Source organism: Meleagris gallopavo, chromosome 3 (genome assembly GCF_905368555.1).
Source record: "Meleagris gallopavo chromosome 3, MGAL_WU_HG_1.1, whole genome shotgun sequence".
In the NCBI taxonomy this organism is placed as follows: domain Eukaryota; kingdom Metazoa; phylum Chordata; class Aves; order Galliformes; family Phasianidae; genus Meleagris; species Meleagris gallopavo.
Genome location: NC_139406.1, coordinates 13,598,346 through 13,614,660, shown reverse-complemented (window position 1 = coordinate 13,614,660; position 16,315 = coordinate 13,598,346). Strand labels below are relative to the sequence as shown.

The following is a 16,315-nucleotide window of genomic DNA, read 5'->3' as shown; positions in this document are numbered from 1 at the left end:
AAATTTGAAGATTTAGGAAAGTAGTTAGGACCAATGTGATTCAAGTAACTGTTTCTAACAACTACCTCGTGCAGGGGAAGTGGGGGGAAAGCCACCAAAATGTTTTTTGGGAATACTCTGAATGTTGAGTGTGACTTTTTTTTTCCCCTTCTAAAGCATTTAAGACTGTATTAGAGAAACCATAATGTGAAAGAGCTTGAACAGTCAGAAACAACATATTTATTTGGAAAGCAGTATCTCTTATAAAACAATGCAGTCAAACCCCAAAGTTGCTCTGGTTTAGAATTCAGGTGCAGTTGTACTCAAATGGAGGCTTTCACAACCCTCCCATGCTGACTGCTCCCCATGTGGCAGTTTTTGCACACACAGAGATGAAAATGCAGATGAAAATGTGATGCTTCCTCTTCCATCAGGCTTTCTGTGGCCCTGAAACCAGGTCTGCCTGTACAATGTGTGAATTTCAGCCTCGTATCCTGACCCGTACCCACCTGATGAGCCCTCGGATACATTGGGTGGGCAATGCACCCCTTGTGGGGGTGGAAGAACAGGGCATAAAAGTATTGGCTTACTGCTGATGTGTCAAATATCAAAAGGAGAAAGGCTTTTTCTCTGTTCTGTCACCCTGATTTATTAGATGTTAAGGAAGACAAAGTGCCTGGCCATACAAACCTGGCTGTTTGGGGAAGGTGCGCAAAACGGTTAATTTACTTGTTCTGCACAAAAATGTAAAGTGTGGGTTCTCTGGTTACCTGCTGCTGGAAGTGTTTGGACAGGTGCCGTGTTTCAATGCCTGTCTGTCACAGCTGCCAGCTCACACCGATGGCAATGCCTTGTGTTGGGGTTGCCCTGGCTGTGGGCAGTGCTGGTTGTACTGGGGGCAGCTGGGCCGGGACCCTGCTGCCTTCTTTTTTCCTTTCCTCGTAAATCCATGTGATTGAGAACAGACTGTCCCAGCCCCCTGTCCCCTCTTTGGGGTTCTTCCTTGGAGTGGGAGGTGATGCTCCCCAACGATTCTCCATGGATCCTATCTCTGAGATTCATGGGCTGACGACCTATGAGCTTCTTTTCCCTTTAAGGCTAGGTTATTATTATTATTTTTGATAAATAGGAGCTTTTCTCGAAGGCACACCCAAATGTCATCCTCTTAAATTTATAACTAATCTCCATCTGTATGCACGCTTGTATACATCCAATTAAATATGCACTTATGGCTGAGGTAACAAACTCCCTGTTCACTCAACACCACGAATGAAGACCATTGCAGATGGACAGAACTGAAGGAGACCAGCAGTTTCTCACTGAGCACCCCTATAAAGAAAGGGGAGAGGATCGTCTATAGGAGGGCTGATGGATATTTGCACAGAGCCTTGAAGGCACAATGATGTCGAAATACCAAACGTGTGTGTGTGTGTGTGCGCGCGCGCGTACATAAAAACCAATTCCTTCAAGGGTTGGATTACTTAATCCATTAGTCACTAATCTCTCGCAGTGTTCTGATGGATGTTACGGTCTGAGCTAAACGCGCCGTGAAATCGGCTGGAGCTGGATGGAAACGGCTCGGAGGTTCCCGCTGTGTGCTCTGCTGGAAGGGCTGCGCTCTGAGCACACCTCCGCTCTCTGCGCAGTGTTTGCGGGTGGGGAAGGAGAGGGGCGAAGGCTGAACCCCTGCGCTGGGGGCAAAAAGCAGGTGGGGAAAAAGACCGAGGTGCGATTAGAAATCAGCCCGCACTCCAAATTCTCTTTCAGCGTTCGTTTGGGTGATGGTTACAGAAGAGTCAGGGGAAAGAAAGCTCGTCGTTTTTCGTCCTTTTTATTATTACTATTATGAGAACAAGCAGACCTACCCCAAATGACCATTTCAGAGCTTAAAAAAAAAGAAAAAAAGAAAAATGAAAATGATAATTAAAAAAAGAGAAGCGCTCTGAGTTGGGGAACGCACTAACTCCTTACACGGTTCCCTGGCCAATGAAACCCACCCTCTCCTATTCCCAGCTCCGTCGTTCTGAGGCTGCCCCGATCTCTCGTAGCGGTGCTGAGCAGCCCGAACACATCGGGGTTTGGTAGCAGCCGAGGGCTGAACGTGTTCTGTTACCGCCAATACTCCTATTGAGTCCCGGCGCTGAGATTTCGCCTCTCTGGCAGCCGGAGCCCGCTCCTTTGCCTTGCTCTCGGAGATGACAACCGGGTTACGTCCGTTGTCCTTCGCCAAAGTAATAGTAATAATAATAATAATAATAATAATAATAATAATAAGGCAGCGGAGGCGCCGGGCACACGCACATCTATTATATACAAACACAAAAAATAAAATACGAAAGGAATCACTGTTTCCAAGCAGTAGAGGGCACGGCATTGGGTGTACAGCGCAGGTGACGGCGCTCTTCTACACCCCTCTCCCCACCCCCCCACCAATAATTAATTAAAAAAGCGGCAGTCTCCTCGTGTGAAAAACACTGCTTTTATAAATAACTTAATGTCCTCTTTTCCCACGAGATGTCGGGTGCCGGGCAGGAGAGGGGGTGGGGGGGAAAAAGGGTTTGTTTTGGCACAGTGATGCGCGGCGTTGCGGCACGGACCTACGGCCCCGCAGCAGCCCCCGCCCAACCCCCTCCTCCCCGCGCCCGCTTTCGGTGCGCAGCGCAGCTCCGAGAGGCGGAGAGGAGAAGGCAGAAGCGGAGCGGTCCCAGCGCACAGTAAGAAGCACTTGAGGCTCATGGCTATGTCCCGGAGGGCAGTTTTTTTTTTGGCTTGGATCGAAGTGATGCCCGCCGTCACTTCTTTAAGGCACAGTCACCGAGGCGTCCGCCGGGAGGCTTTGGGAGTTAAAGTGCGGGATCCAGAGCTCCCTGCCCTCTCCTGCGTTACGCCAGGGGGGTTTCCACGGCGTACGGGCGGAACGGGGCCGAGCTCCCCGCCGCCGGTCGCGGAGCCCGGAGCGGGACGTAGGTGGGGGATCCCCCGGGGAGCGTGGCCCCGGCGAAGAGCGGCGCCCGCGGGCGCTCTGCCGGCGGCTGCCCCTGGGGATGCCCGTGGGGGCCGCCCAGCAGCAGCGGCGGCTCGCCCAGCCCGTAGGCGCACAGCTGCACCAGGCCCCCGCCGTAGAGAGCGGCCGCAGGCGGCGAGGGCTGAGCGTAAGGGAGCAGCGGGTAGTGATGAGCGGGCAGCAGGTGCGGGGCGGCGGGCGGCGGCCACACGAAGCGGGCGGGCGGCGGGGGCTGCGGGGCGGCGCGGGGCCCGGCCGGCCGCCGAAGGAGGCTCTCGATGGCGAAGGAGCTGGAGAACTTGGCGCCGCCGCCCGCCGCTCCGCCGCCGCCCGCCGCCGCCTCCTCCTCCTCCTCGGTGGCGGCGGGGGACGCGGCGCCCGCTCCGGCCGCCTCCCGCGGCGGCTGCGGCGGCGGCTGCGGGGCGGCGGCGGCGGCGGGGCGGGCGGACGGCGGCGGCGGCGGGGCGGCGCGGCTCAGGCGCTTGCGGCGGCGGCGGAAGACGCCGTCGGCGAAGGTGTACTCGCTGCTGGGGTTGAGCATCCAGTAGTTGTCCTTGCCCCAGGGCCGCGCCGGGTCGCGCAGCACTTTGACGAAGCAGTCGTTGAGGGAGAGGTTGTGGCGCACCGAGTTGCGCCAGCCCGTGTAGGCGCCGCGGAAGAAGGGGAAGCGGCTCATCAGGTAGTCGTTGATCTCGGCCAGGGTCAGGCGGCCCCCGGCCGAGTCGCGGATGGCCATGGCGATCAGCGCGATGTACGAATAGGGCGGCTTGGGCCGCCGCGTGTACGGCTTCCCCTTGCCTCCCTCGGCCGGAGCCGGCGGCGGCGGCGGCGGCGGCGGCTGCGGGGCCGGGGTCGGCGGCGGGGGCCTCCCGGAGCTGCCGGCGCTGCCGCCCGGGCTGTTGGCGGCGCAGTCCCCGTCCGATCCCAGCTCGCTATCGGCCGGCGCCGGGGAGAGCGAGCCGCTGCCTTCCTGATCGCTGCCGGCGCTCAGCTTGTCCTCGTAGTGCTGCGAGAATACCTCCAGCTTCATGGCGGCGGCGCGGCCCCCACGCGCCCCGCTGCTCGACCCGGCGACCCCCGCCCCTCGGCGCGGCCCCGAGGGGGGCGGGAGGGGCGGCTCTGCCTCCGCTGCCGCTTGGACAGCTCCGCAGCGGCGGCTGCTCCGGCTGCCACCTCCGCGTCCTCCTCCTCCCGCAGCGAGGGGCTCCCCCGCCTCGTCACACCGCCGGCTCCATGGGGTCGGACCGGAGCCTCTCCTCTCCGCCGCCCCCGGTGCTGCCCGGCGCTCCTCGGGGCGCTCCGCTGCTCCCGTCCGGCGATGCTCCGGGAGACGCCGGGGTCTCCTCTCGCCGTTCGGGTTCTCCCCGTCAGTGCTCGGTTCCTCGCAGCGGCGCGGGCAGCAGCCGGGTGACGGGGGTTATTGGGGTTATTGTCATTATCTCCCTCTTCCCCCTGTGGTTCTGCGTCTCTCCACCACTTTCAGACCAGCCCATTATAACGCCGGCGAGAGGCGGAGTCAGGACGGAGATCTGAAAGAGTGGTGGGTGGGGAAGCAAGGTAGCAAAGGTGGGTATGCCCTAATAGCCGTATCAGAGCCGAAAGTAGCCCAGATGACAGCGAGGTCTGGTTGGAAAGTTTTTTTTTTTTTTTTTTTTTTTTCCTGAGAAATGCGTGTGTATTTTTTCCTTCCAGGTGCCTCCTCCATGCCGGGCATTCCGAGCAGAGCAGAGCTCGATGGGATCTGGAGCTTCAGCCCTGCTCCAGGTGCAGCATGCGGAGCGGCTCATAGGTGGCAGAGCAGAACCTGCCGTGCCGCGATCTGTGCTCACAGCGCTGCGCAGAGCAGCGAGTTGCAATGTGACAGCGCAACAACCTGTCGGAACACCGCGCCGCTCCGCAGCCGGGGATCCCTCACGTTTATGTGGGCTGACAGTCTCGGCCCCTCTCCGCTGCCGTCATAACCAGGGTGCAGGGCGAGATGGGAGCAGGTAGGCAGCGCTGCGCGAATGGAGAGGCTGCCACAGCTTTGCCCTTGGCTTTGAGCGAGCTGTGCGTGCAGCACCGTCGCTTGATGTCTTCCGATGGCATGTCTGCAATGTTAGAGCTGTCGCTTTCCAATAAAATCTTTTATTGTGGTTTTTTTTTTTAAAAGCGACTTTGCTTTAACGTTTTCATAACACTGAGACTATAAATTTTCCATAAAACCCGGGACACTCTGTAACTTTACCTAGCTGCTTTTCTTTCGAGACAAAATAATCACGATTGTTCTGTTTGCTTTCAGCTTTGCACTAATCGTGGTCTTCTGCCCATTTCTGAGGGCAGATGTTCAGTCCCCTCCAGCAGCGCTGGACAGAACGCCTCAACGATGAGAGCAAGACTCCGCTGAAAACTTCAATCCTATTCTGCTGTCCATTCAAAGTCAATTGCAAAACCCCGTTTGACTCCATACAGCAATAGAGCTGGCATCTGCAAAACAATACCAAAACAAAAACATCAGCAGAAATCCAGTTTGGTGTGTCTATTCTATTTCTCTTATGGACACTTAGAATGTTGTGTCCTGGATAAGAGTTGGATTGCTCCATGTTTTCCAAAAGCGGTCTTTGAATCAGCCTTTATTTTAGGATAAATGCTCCAAAATGAAGCATCACTCTGGCTAGGACTATGCTGTGCTCCAGCTGCTAAGGCGTGCTGGGGAGGAACTTAAAAGAAGGCAGATTTGAAAGACCCTCAGAAGAAACAAACACCACTACTTTCGTTCCCCATCTCTTTTGAATAGAAGAAACATTCCCACACACACCTGCATAACGTTTCAAAGCTTTGCCTTTTTTTTTTCTTCAGCCTCGTGTGGGTCTTAAATTCTAAACAAAAAGAGATCCTCCTGTCCTTTTGGTTGTACCCTTTCTAACTTTAATAATGGGTTTGATGCCTTCCCCAGTAAAGCTGGACCAGTTAAGAAAACCGGGCAATTGAGCAATAAAAATAAGAGGAGGGAGACCTCTCTTGGTTGGCTTCTTGTTGTTCTCTCCTTGCAATGTAAACTGAGATCTTTCAGTGAAGGTTTGCGTTAGCTGTAGGTGCCAATGTTTGTGTTTAAGGGTATGGGAAAAAGCCATCGTTTCTTCCAAAACTTGTATTTTCTAAGATGATGCCAGTGGTGAGGATAGGTTTTTCCTCTTCCTGCTTTTGTTATAAATGGCAGTAAAGTAGTGATGATTTTCTAGCTTACCTTTGATGTTTATTTTATTACCGTTCCACTATTTGTGTGGAAAATGTACACATTGTCTCTTATCTTTATTCAAAGAACTTAAAAAGTCATTCAAATGCTGTAGGTAAACACGTCAGACATAACAGAAGCTTTTCACAGCCTTACTTCAAGACAAGGAGTGGATGGCAAAGCTGGTTTTGCAAGATTTAAGAGAGGACAAGAGCCTGTGCTCAAAATAACACAATTAAAGATAGCTATTAGTGGCTATTAGTGGAGTGGGGGTACCTTCCTAAGATCAACACTGATTTTTGTTTAGGCTCAAGGCCTCTGTGCTGCCTCTCAGCCAATCCCTGTGTAAATTGACCCGGAAATCTAGTTTACCTGAGAAAACACATGAAGGTACTTATGTGAGGGCTGAGCATGGTTTAAACAGAGCCTTCCCAGCCCAAGTGGGAGTGAAGTCAAGACTGCTGCCATTGCTGCCCACGAAGGAATGGATGTAGTTTTAAGAAGAGGCAAACTAGTACAACTGCTCCTGTCTCCCACCACTGAGAGTGTATGTAACCTCAACTCTTTTCCTGCTATAGTTTTTTAAAAGGCACAGTATCGCCTTCAGGTTTATAAAGATTAACACAATCATCGGAAAAACTGATTCTGTTAAGTAAACTTCACATCAAAAGCGCTTTGATGTGCTGTATTATAGCAAAGCCAAACACTCCACCCCCATCACCCCAAGAAAAACCTCCAAAAACCTCTTAGTGAAGCAATGTGAAAAAAATCCAGATTCTTTGTTCTAAAATGGAATGTCTCTTCCTCTTGAGCACAGCAGAGCAGCACTTTTTTTTTTGATGTATGACCCCCTCTTTTCCTACCCAAAACAGTACCTAATCAAAAACAAAGAAGAGAAATGTGAATGGTGGGTCTCAAATCACACACACAACTTTGCTTCCCATTTTCTGTAGCATTTGACTCCTTTATTTCAGAGTTTGCCAATGAGTGTTTGAAGGTAAAAAAGTTTGCTCAAACTTTAAGTTCTAGTATTACTCTCCTCTAAATGTAGCAAAATGCTACACCGTTGTGTGGTTTTGGGTATGTTTTTGGTTGACCCAGTTGTGTTACTTATATGGTACTTCAAGCCAAGGTTTGACTGTACACTCCAGCAAATATTATGTAAAGGTGTGTTGCTCTATGGACTTGATTATATCATTGTTGTTATTATTATTATTTTTTATCTTTCTTTTTCACCTGATCCTTTCTTACTCTCTTTTCTGTCCCTTGTCCCTCCAGATGGCTAACTAGATTAGAGAGTACTTCCAGATAAGATCTTATAAGCACAATTGGTCAACAAATGCCTCTGTGTTGACTGGGCGAGCCTGATAGCTAGTGGTAGGCAAGCTTATTTGTACATCTGAGATGTCCGGCACAGCAGCTGGACAAAGTGCTTCATCATCTCTTTTCCTCCTCCTGTAGCAAGCTGCAGGAGTGCGGTGCCTTGCCAGGAATGATGAAATTGGACAATGCAATACGCTACGTGAACAACAATAGACCAGTTCAAAGAGTTCTCTTTGGATGGGCTGCTCACAGCGGGAGAATTGCCTAGCATGCATAAATGAACTACAGAGTCTGTGGAGGTTGGCTAATTACACTACATACATTTTTATAGTTGAAGGAAATCCAGCTGGAGACTAAGCTGTAAGAAAGGAGGTCAGTGGAAATTCATTTAGACCTTGAGAGGAAGATTTTGATCACTGTGGTAGAATGTGTGTCTGCGTGAATCCCCTCGTTGTGAACTCTACGGATTTGCACTTTTCCACAGGAACAAGCATTCCCTTGGCGTAGAGATTCCCATGTGTCTTTGGCAAATACCAAGAGCTGAGTTTACAGCGGGGACTTCCATTTTGACTTTGTTTTTTATAACATGATGTTTAGTTTCTTGGGAGTTGTTGCTTGAGAACAAATTTTCCCATGCCCAAAGGCTTAGAATCACTTCCTCCCTGTGCCCACTTCATGTCCCATACAAAAGTCTACATCTCAGCAAATTTTTCCTTTGTACTGGATTGTGACAGAATGGGCAGGGACAGATTTTTCCCCTGTGAAGAGGATGACATTACTGCTGTTGTTACTAATGCTTCGTACTGCAGAAGTAATTCCTTGTTCTCAACTGTCCTTCCCACACAGATCTCAGAGCTCACCCACTTTACAACCAAAGTAGTGAAGGGGAGATGCCCTGCTGAAATCTGTTTGGCAAGTCAGTAGCAATGCTGTCCGTAGAACTGAGCTCTTCAAAGTCTTCATCCTGTGCTGCATCCACTCAGGTATCCCCCGCAAGTCCTACTCAGAAGTGTTGTGCCATTTAGGAACCGCTGCTGGAACTGGAATCATGTTGTCAGGAGTCTCAGATAACTTGCAGGTAATTCTTTTTTCTTCCTAGCTGCATTAAGCTTTAAAGGCTTGAATAGAGCTCCACACCAGCATAAGGTGAACCTATATTGCGTATCTGTCGTCTGAGAAGGTACATGACATAGTACAGGGAGAGAAGGGAGGTTAAGTCAACATAGTATTTGCAACATATTTCGTGATGACTTAATTTAGTAGCTGTCCCCATAGGCTTTCCTTGTAGATGATTACCTGGTTTCACCTAAGCGCAGCAAGAGAAAGAAAATCCAAATGCTGAAGGACTTACGAGTTTGTGGATCTCTTCGAGAAGATTATTACAGCTAGAAAGAAACTAGAAGGAAGCAAAGGTATTGATGAGTCTGGATGTAATTGTCAGGACAGAATCGCTTGCTAAGAGACAGGCTCCGCAATTACAAGTTATGTTGTGTTATGTTTGTTACGAAGTTATGATTCAGAAGCCGTTTGGTGAAATTCTGTGGCTCTCTGCCAGGAATGGTGAATGTTTCTTGTTACTGGTGCCAAACAAACTAAAAAAGAAACCATCATAGCTTCTTATTGCTGGTGCCAGACCAAATACCTGTTGGCGCCAAACTTGGTATTGGTGCCAAAGGCTTGCTATCACTGGCCCACGATATGAGGAAACACTGGCTGAGTCGTTACAGTAGCCTTTTATTGCCTCTACATCCATGCACTGAGCAGAACGAGCAACGTGGTAGGAGAAGTGCAAGAAAATTAATCGAAAGCTGAAGAGCTTTGAATGTGTAATGGAGCCATTGAACTTTGCTAGCCCTTTCTGGAATACACCTAAGCCAGTTCAAAAACATATGTATTTTACATGGGTAAACAAGTGACTAGAGGTAGCGAAGGATATGTTTCCATTCAACTGAGTTATGGTACTATTTATAGTACTGTGGATTAAATAATGAGTCATCCTGCCAATAATATTCCAACTGAATAACAATAAGTATTCCACATTCTTATTCCTGATTTTTTTTGTTTTATTTTATTTTATTTTTTATTTTTTAATTTATTTTCCTGTTTGTTTTCAAAAAGCTTTTTCTGTGTGGAATCCCTTTGTTTATATAAGAATTAACCAAATACGTGAATAAATAATGGTGTAAAAAACTCTGAATTTTGTTGTCGTGTTTTTTCTGTTTTCTCTAGTTTTGTTTGTCAGGATCAAGTGAACTTCATTATTCAGGAGCAGGCTGCAGTGGCCTTCCTAGGTAAGTGGAATTGTGCAGCAATGTCTCTAGATTATAGAATCATAGAATGGAATGGTTTGGGTTAGAAGGGACCTTTAAGATCATCAAGTTCCAATCCCCAGCTACAGACAGGAACATCTCCCACTAAACCAGGTTGCTCAAAGCCCCATCCAGCCTGGCCTCAAATGCTTCCAGGAAGAGAGCATCCACAACCTCTCTGGGCAACATATTCCAGTGTTTCACCACCCTCACAGTAAAGAATTTCTTCCTCATATTTAGTCTAAATCCGCCCTCTTCCAGTTTAAAGCCACTTCCCCTCATCCTGTTGCTATCTGCCCTTATAAAAAGTTCCTCTCCTGTCTCTCTTATGTGTGTTCTGTTCTCCATGTGCCATTTTTCAGTTCCCTGCTTCAAGATCTGAATGGTCAGAATCTAATCCTCTCACCACCTGGCCAACTCTCAGACGGCAGTGGTCTCTTAGAAAATCTGGTCCTTGCTGCTGCCTGCTGGCCTTGAGATAGGCAACACAGTTACACTGAAGCTACATCTATTTGGATACCACAGGATGGCAGAGGGAGGGGATTTATAAAATCCAGACTGTGCTCCAGAGATGAGGTGTGTTCTCCCCATTTTGCAGATGACAGACAAATGCAGTGAAAGCTTGAGGAGCTGGTTCTTCAGCCACTGCAGTTCTCTATAGCTCTGACAAAGTCATTAGTTTTGCTGAGTTGCATGGGTTGAGTATCTGATCTCAAGTTCCTAGTTGGGTTCTTAAGGGATTAGCTGAGTTTCAGTCTCTTGAAGGTGCAAACAAACATACCGTTGCCTCACACACATACAACTTAGGGAAGTTTCTTCCCTAAAGATGTCAAAGTGCTTTGTGCAGAGGGTGTTTCTATTTCTATTTTGGAAGTAAATGTTCAAGGATGTGGATGTCTTGGCCAAACTTCTGAGATCTAAGCTGGAAATAGGGCACGGGTTTCCAAATTCCCAAACTGCTGCTCTACCTACTAACCCTGTTGTTTCCCTGAACCTTTACATATAGTCGAGTAGATTAATAATTAACCTCCAAGTGGGGCACTTTGAAGCAAATGTAAAATGAAACCAAACACTTGTCCTGGTTTTTAGTCATACCAGATTTGCAAGTAGGGTGTGTTTAAATGATGCAGGTAGATAAAGTCTTGTTAATTTAGATTAGAGTAAAAGTCAGTGCCTTATCAAAGTAAGTGACTAATTAGGAAAACTATTACCTTTTGGAAAAGAAACAGTCAAACTATCACTCAAAATTATTTTAACTAATTGAAAATTACTGGGATTTACACTGAACGGAGGCTCGTGGAGCTGCTGGGAAGAGGAGGAAGTCTGGGATCTTTTACCAGGAAGTGCCAGGGCAGTTTCTTACAATTCTACTTTTAGATACTTAACAATACATGTTGCTGGTGTGTAAACCTGGTATGGAAAGGAGAGTCACCAGGGAGCCAAACTCAGAGAATTGAGTGTGAGCATCAAGCATACGGCTGCCAGTCTCCTCACCTCACCAAGACACCAGGACAACACAGTGATCACAGATGGTTTGAAACGATCCAGTGAATCCAAGTTCTGTAATAACTATGATCAGGCATTCGAGAACCTGCAAGGGTGGAAATACTAGGGCAAATTCATAGTGTGAAAAGAAAGATTATGATCAGGCTGTATTTATGTTCAGACAGATACATGCAATTGTGAAGAATCATTAAATAACTGTTAACCACACCTGCACAGAGCCTCTGGCAATGCTGGCTTATACAGAAACTCGAGAACTGCCATGTGCCTGACATCATACCTTTGGAAGAAAAGAGAAGTCCTGGGTGTTAGCCCAATCTGGTAAGTAAAACATAGTTCACAGACTAGAGTCAGTTTATGTTTGTTAGTGATTTTCAGGCCTGTCACACCCAGTATCTTCTCCCTGTAAATCTGTCACTAATCCTGATTTGTTTGGTTAAGACCAGGTCTTACTAAATGCTTCTGAAGCTGCTTTTGATGCAAGGGCTGTAAGTCAGTTAGGATTGAGAGTGGAGAATGGTACGTACATGTGTACACGCACATAGGGAGTCTAGTATAAACAATATCTTGACTTCTTTGGGCTTGTAATTGCTGTTGTGACACAGCTGCTTGTTTGCATTCTGTTTACATAGATAATTTTGCTTTAAAAACATAGGGTTTGTTTTTTGTTGTGTGGGGGAGCAATTTTCATAAGGAAAATGACATTTGAGAACACTTCACTTTTTACTGTAAGAAAAATGAAAGGGAAGCACATGGGGAAGGGAAGCAAATAAGGCAGAAGGAGGAGAGAAAAAGGGGACCATCCTAAAACGAAAATGAAGAGATGGAGATGTGAAGAGAGTCGGAGCAGATAGCTCTAAACAAGAGTGCATTGCAGAGCAATTCCATTCAGCCTGTAGCAAATTCTCAGGATGCCCAAAGATCTCTGATTTCTCTGCTACTTCTGGTGGAGTTTTTTTGGACTGTTCACCTCTAGAGCTTTCCTCAGGGCAGGGAGTTCTCTGGGTTTTCATTTCCCATGGTGTGCTTAGAAGCTATAGTCTTTCATCTGCATTTTCTTGGTCAGGGTATGCTTTTCTCGTCTTTTATTGCTAGGGGTGATTGAAGAGTTTTGTTAATTGAATAAAAAGTTAGCAAATGCAAAAGTGAAGGTTGAACATTAACATGTAATTCCTGAAAGGGACTGCTATGCATCAGTTTGGTTTATCTTTCCAATTGCAATTCCTCTGCAAAATATATATATTTTTTCTTTCCCTAATGCAAATCTCCAAAGCTGTGAAGAACAGGAGACTCTGAATCAGAAGCTGGGCATGACTGAAGTACAGAGGGGGTTTTCAGGAATAAGTAATAAGATTTCAAGAGTTTTCAGACTCCTCTGCTGATTTCAGAGAAGCATAAAGCTCCAGCACTTGTCATTGGTGTATCAGACTATGGAGACATTTTCTCATCTCTTAAGAAAGTCACATTTGTAGTTTGATTTATTTAGGCTGTTTGGAAGACAGTCCATTTTAACTTTCTCCAGCTGAGATGGAGTCAATGCCAAGAGGCTTAGCAAAGCCCCACAAACATTAAAACCTTGAGGTTTTATCAAAGTGTAGGAAAAACGCCCTCCTAGCATGCTACTTTAACACCCATCAGTTCTCTGTAAGTAAATCTTGGTGACTTGAGCAGAGTTTGTTTTGAAGGCAGGACGTGAAGTAGCACATTCTGTACCCTCTACCCCAACTTTGGCCTTTGCACGCATTGCTGTTCAAGATTGGCCTCTTGGTGAAGTTAGGTGGAGTCAAACACAGAAGCAAACTTACTAGGTGGGGCTTTCGCTCTAGTGGGCCTGAATTCAAATCTTCAAAACTTTGGCCGGGCTGATGACTATTCACAGTTGAGATTTTAATTAAATAGTGTTGGTTATGAGAGTTAAGTGTGGAAACTCTGTATTCTACTATACTACCTCATGTTGCCGAAAGAAATAGAGCCTTGCTGCGTGATTGAAGTGACAGAGCTAAGTGAATAATTCGCAACAAATAATTAATCTAAATGTTTCTAAACGATTCTTACAGAATCTGATTGTGGTTGAGAAAGATTCCTATTATTAATGCTATGGGACTCCCTTTCACAAGGGGAAAGTTTATTTATATAAGATTAATGGGTTGAGGTATAGACTTGCAAGCTCTTCCTGAGTCATCAGACCCAGAAAACATGTATTTTATATTAAGGTTAATACAATCTTCCAAGCAAAAGCATTTATGAGTGTACTTTAACTGATGGGTGTATGATGACTGACATTTCAAAACCTCTTCTACAAACACCTACGCTGGCATACTTTTATGCAGAGGAGTAATCCTAATTAATTTGGGAAAATTACTCTGGTGGATGAGTGTATCCATTACTATTTGAAACATCATGGTCTTAGTATGGTGAGTCTTGTAGATACAATCTTCATCTTTAAAGATGCCCACAATGTCCCATCCGGTCTTTATGGCTACCTTAGTACTAGCAAGTAAAATAGACCAGTACCCAGGATTTGCCCCTGAGGGGTTGTGTCCACGTGGCTTAATTCACCTCCTTCCAAATATGTAGCATCGTCTGTTCTGCCCAGAGGGAATGGTCCTTTTTTCATACTATCTCCTGAGCCATACCTGTGAGTCGTGTGAGAAAGTACTAGTTAACGGGGGATAGGCCATGTCAGAGAGCTTGTTATTAGTTGAACAGTGTGGATAATTGCATGCCAGCTCTTGAGTCTGTGCCCTGGCTCCTTTTAATTTGCAAGTACAAGCTGTAACTTACATGAACATTCATATTCATTTCACATCTTGAAGTTTTGATAAAGTGCTGTTGTTTTTACCTGCTCTTTACAGGAAAGAGTTGCACTCTTTTTAGCTTCAGCAGTGTACTTTTGGGGGTGTTCCAGTTGAGTTTTCATTCTGGTGATGCCAAAGGTTTTTGCCTAAGACCATTGCAGGAAATCTGTCTTTCTCAGTCCAATGTGAGTCTTCCATTCCAGAGGGAAGATCTATGATGACCCAAGGAATTGCATTTTAAAAATGCCTTTTAAGGGCTTGGATTTAAACTGAAAGAGTGGAGGTTTAGGTGAGATGTTAGAAAGAAATGCTTTACTCAAAGTGTGGTGAAGCAGTGGCACAGGCTGCCCAGAGAAGCTGTGGTGCCCCATCCCTGGAGGCGTTCATGGCCAGGCTTAATGGGTTCCTGGGCAGTCTGATCTAGTGTCTGGCAACCCTGCCCATGACAGGGAGGTTGGAGCTAGATGATCTCTGAGGTCACTTCCAACCCAAGCCATTCTACGATTCTGTATTTTAGTCTATCACAAGAAAACTATTGGCTAGGGTACAAAACTTCTCTGAGGAGAATGGCTTCACTTTGAATAGAGAAGGTAGAGAAATTCATAGGCAACAATAAAAAAAACTTTGAGCTGAAAATATAATAGTGAGTTTGAAATGAAAATTTGTACCTTTAACAATTTCTAAATAGCAGGGCTTCTCCAAAAGTAATGCCTCCAATATCAGAGGTGGATGTTGGTGTATGGCAGTTGAGACTGAACCTTCCCACCAACATTTTGTTGCTGTGTGATAGACAGCAGCAGGAGCTGACAGAACGGTGGCTGACATAGAAGTGCATCTGAAGCAACAGTGTGTCACTGAATTCCTCCATGCAGAAAAAATGGCTGCCATTGACATTCTTTGATGCTTGCTGGAAATTTATGGAGACAAAACAAAGGATGTGAGCACAGTGAGGCAACAGGTGGTGCTTTTCAGCAATGGTGATAGTGATGTGAAAGACAAGCCACTTTCCAAATAGCCATGAAAATAGTTACAAGTGTAGCATTCGGGCTCTTGTTCACTGCTGGTGAAAATGCATAGGTAATGGTGCTGACTCTATTGATAAATAGAGTTTTGTAGCTGAGAATTTGCTTTGTCAGATAGTGTCACTGTATTCTTTGTATCTGTTGTAGTTTCCATGGAAATAAATAGAGGGCATTACTTTCAGAGTAACCTATGTATGTGAATTCTGCTTTCCAGAGCACAAGTTCTCAGAACTGCTGCCTGAATTTGTAAATGCTTACACATGTTCTCACGTCAAGGGCTTGTCATCATCTCAACCCAAAGCAGGTGTTTGCAACACATGAAGCAATCACCTGGGATAAGCTAGAGAGCTCTACGTGTATTTGAGGTGAGTTTCAACCTGTCTGTGTTCTATTTAGGAAGTGCCTAAAATGCATATCTCCCAGTTTTTAAATATTCAGACTGCCCTGTATAATAGCAGTTGTTTATTATCAAAAGATACTCCCCTTGTTAATCAAACTTCATCCCAAAGTTAAGACATACCTGAACATAGCGGGCTAAACCAACTCATTGTGTAAAGTAAGAGGGAGTGCTCCTTGAAATTTATTTCTTGCTTAAAAGCTGCACATTGTGTTCCACCTCAAGGCTTGTTGTTCTTTTCCTTAGCCTGGATACCACTCACTCATTATTCTTTCTGAAGCAGAATGTCTGTTTTGTAACATCTTTCCATGAAAAGCTGGAACATCAGTGTTTGCTCCTGGAAAAGATGAGTTAATATATGTATGCATATACCCTGATGCTTGCCTTTGCTTAACCAATAGTAACAAGGATATCTTTACTGATACCATGAGCCTTCCCAAACTGTTATTTCCACTGTTATTGATATGTTGCTTAACAGAACTAGCTTAAGCTTGCCGTATTGAATCTTTCATTGCTTGCGTTGCATTGATTGGTTATCTTTTTCTGTTAACTTTCCATATATAACTTAATTATGTTGTGACTAATAGGACGTGTTATCAGATGCTGTGGCCTTCAGTGAAGCGTTGTGTGATGACCTGGACAATAAGTTGCGCGTTTTTTGTATTTAACTGTCTCTGTTTTGGATGAAGATAACTGCCAGCATGTGTGATTGCAACCCTGTTGCCAAAAGAGGTGTGTCTGTTTATGCCAGTGAGCTGACTGACTG

General features: G+C 46.4%; 2 protein-coding genes and 1 long non-coding RNA gene across 3 annotated transcripts in view; 2 read left to right on the top strand and 1 right to left on the bottom strand.

Annotated features, from left to right (window-relative positions):
* Positions 1-1,791: 1,791 nt before the first annotated feature.
* On the bottom strand, positions 1,792-4,617 carry FOXQ1 (forkhead box Q1). Its single transcript, XM_085220292.1, has one exon. The coding sequence runs from the start codon at positions 4,011-4,013 to the stop codon at positions 2,862-2,864; it is 1,152 nt and encodes a 383-aa protein (XP_085076418.1). The 5' UTR covers positions 4,014-4,617; the 3' UTR covers positions 1,792-2,861.
* LOC116216426 (uncharacterized) lies at positions 2,609-5,977 on the top strand. The gene is made up of 3 exons (XM_085220293.1): positions 2,609-2,693; positions 4,676-4,971; positions 5,265-5,977. Exons 2-3 carry the CDS (start codon positions 4,718-4,720, stop codon positions 5,350-5,352), a joined length of 342 nt encoding a protein of 113 aa, XP_085076419.1. The 5' UTR covers positions 2,609-2,693; positions 4,676-4,717; the 3' UTR covers positions 5,353-5,977.
* Positions 5,978-10,969: 4,992 nt separating this feature from the next.
* Positions 10,970-16,315, top strand: part of LOC104910124 (uncharacterized) — a 220,871-nt gene continuing 215,525 nt past the window's right edge. Inside the window, exons 1-2 of the long non-coding RNA XR_014882310.1 lie at positions 10,970-11,653; positions 15,367-15,517. This is a non-coding gene — a long non-coding RNA (uncharacterized LOC104910124). The remainder of the gene's footprint in view (positions 11,654-15,366; positions 15,518-16,315) is intronic.

What these genes read in the sequence shown, in the direction of transcription:
- FOXQ1 (XM_085220292.1), bottom strand. Translation starts at nt 4,013, where the DNA reads ATGAAGCTGGAGGTATTCTCGCAGCACTACGAGGACAAGCTGAGCGCC.
- LOC116216426 (XM_085220293.1), top strand. Translation starts at nt 4,718, where the DNA reads ATGGGATCTGGAGCTTCAGCCCTGCTCCAGGTGCAGCATGCGGAGCGG. An exon ending in GCAGGGCGAGATGGGAGCAG is followed by an intron (nt 4,972 to 5,264) that starts GTAGGCAGCGCT and finishes GTTTGCTTTCAG; the next exon opens with CTTTGCACTAATCGTGGTCT.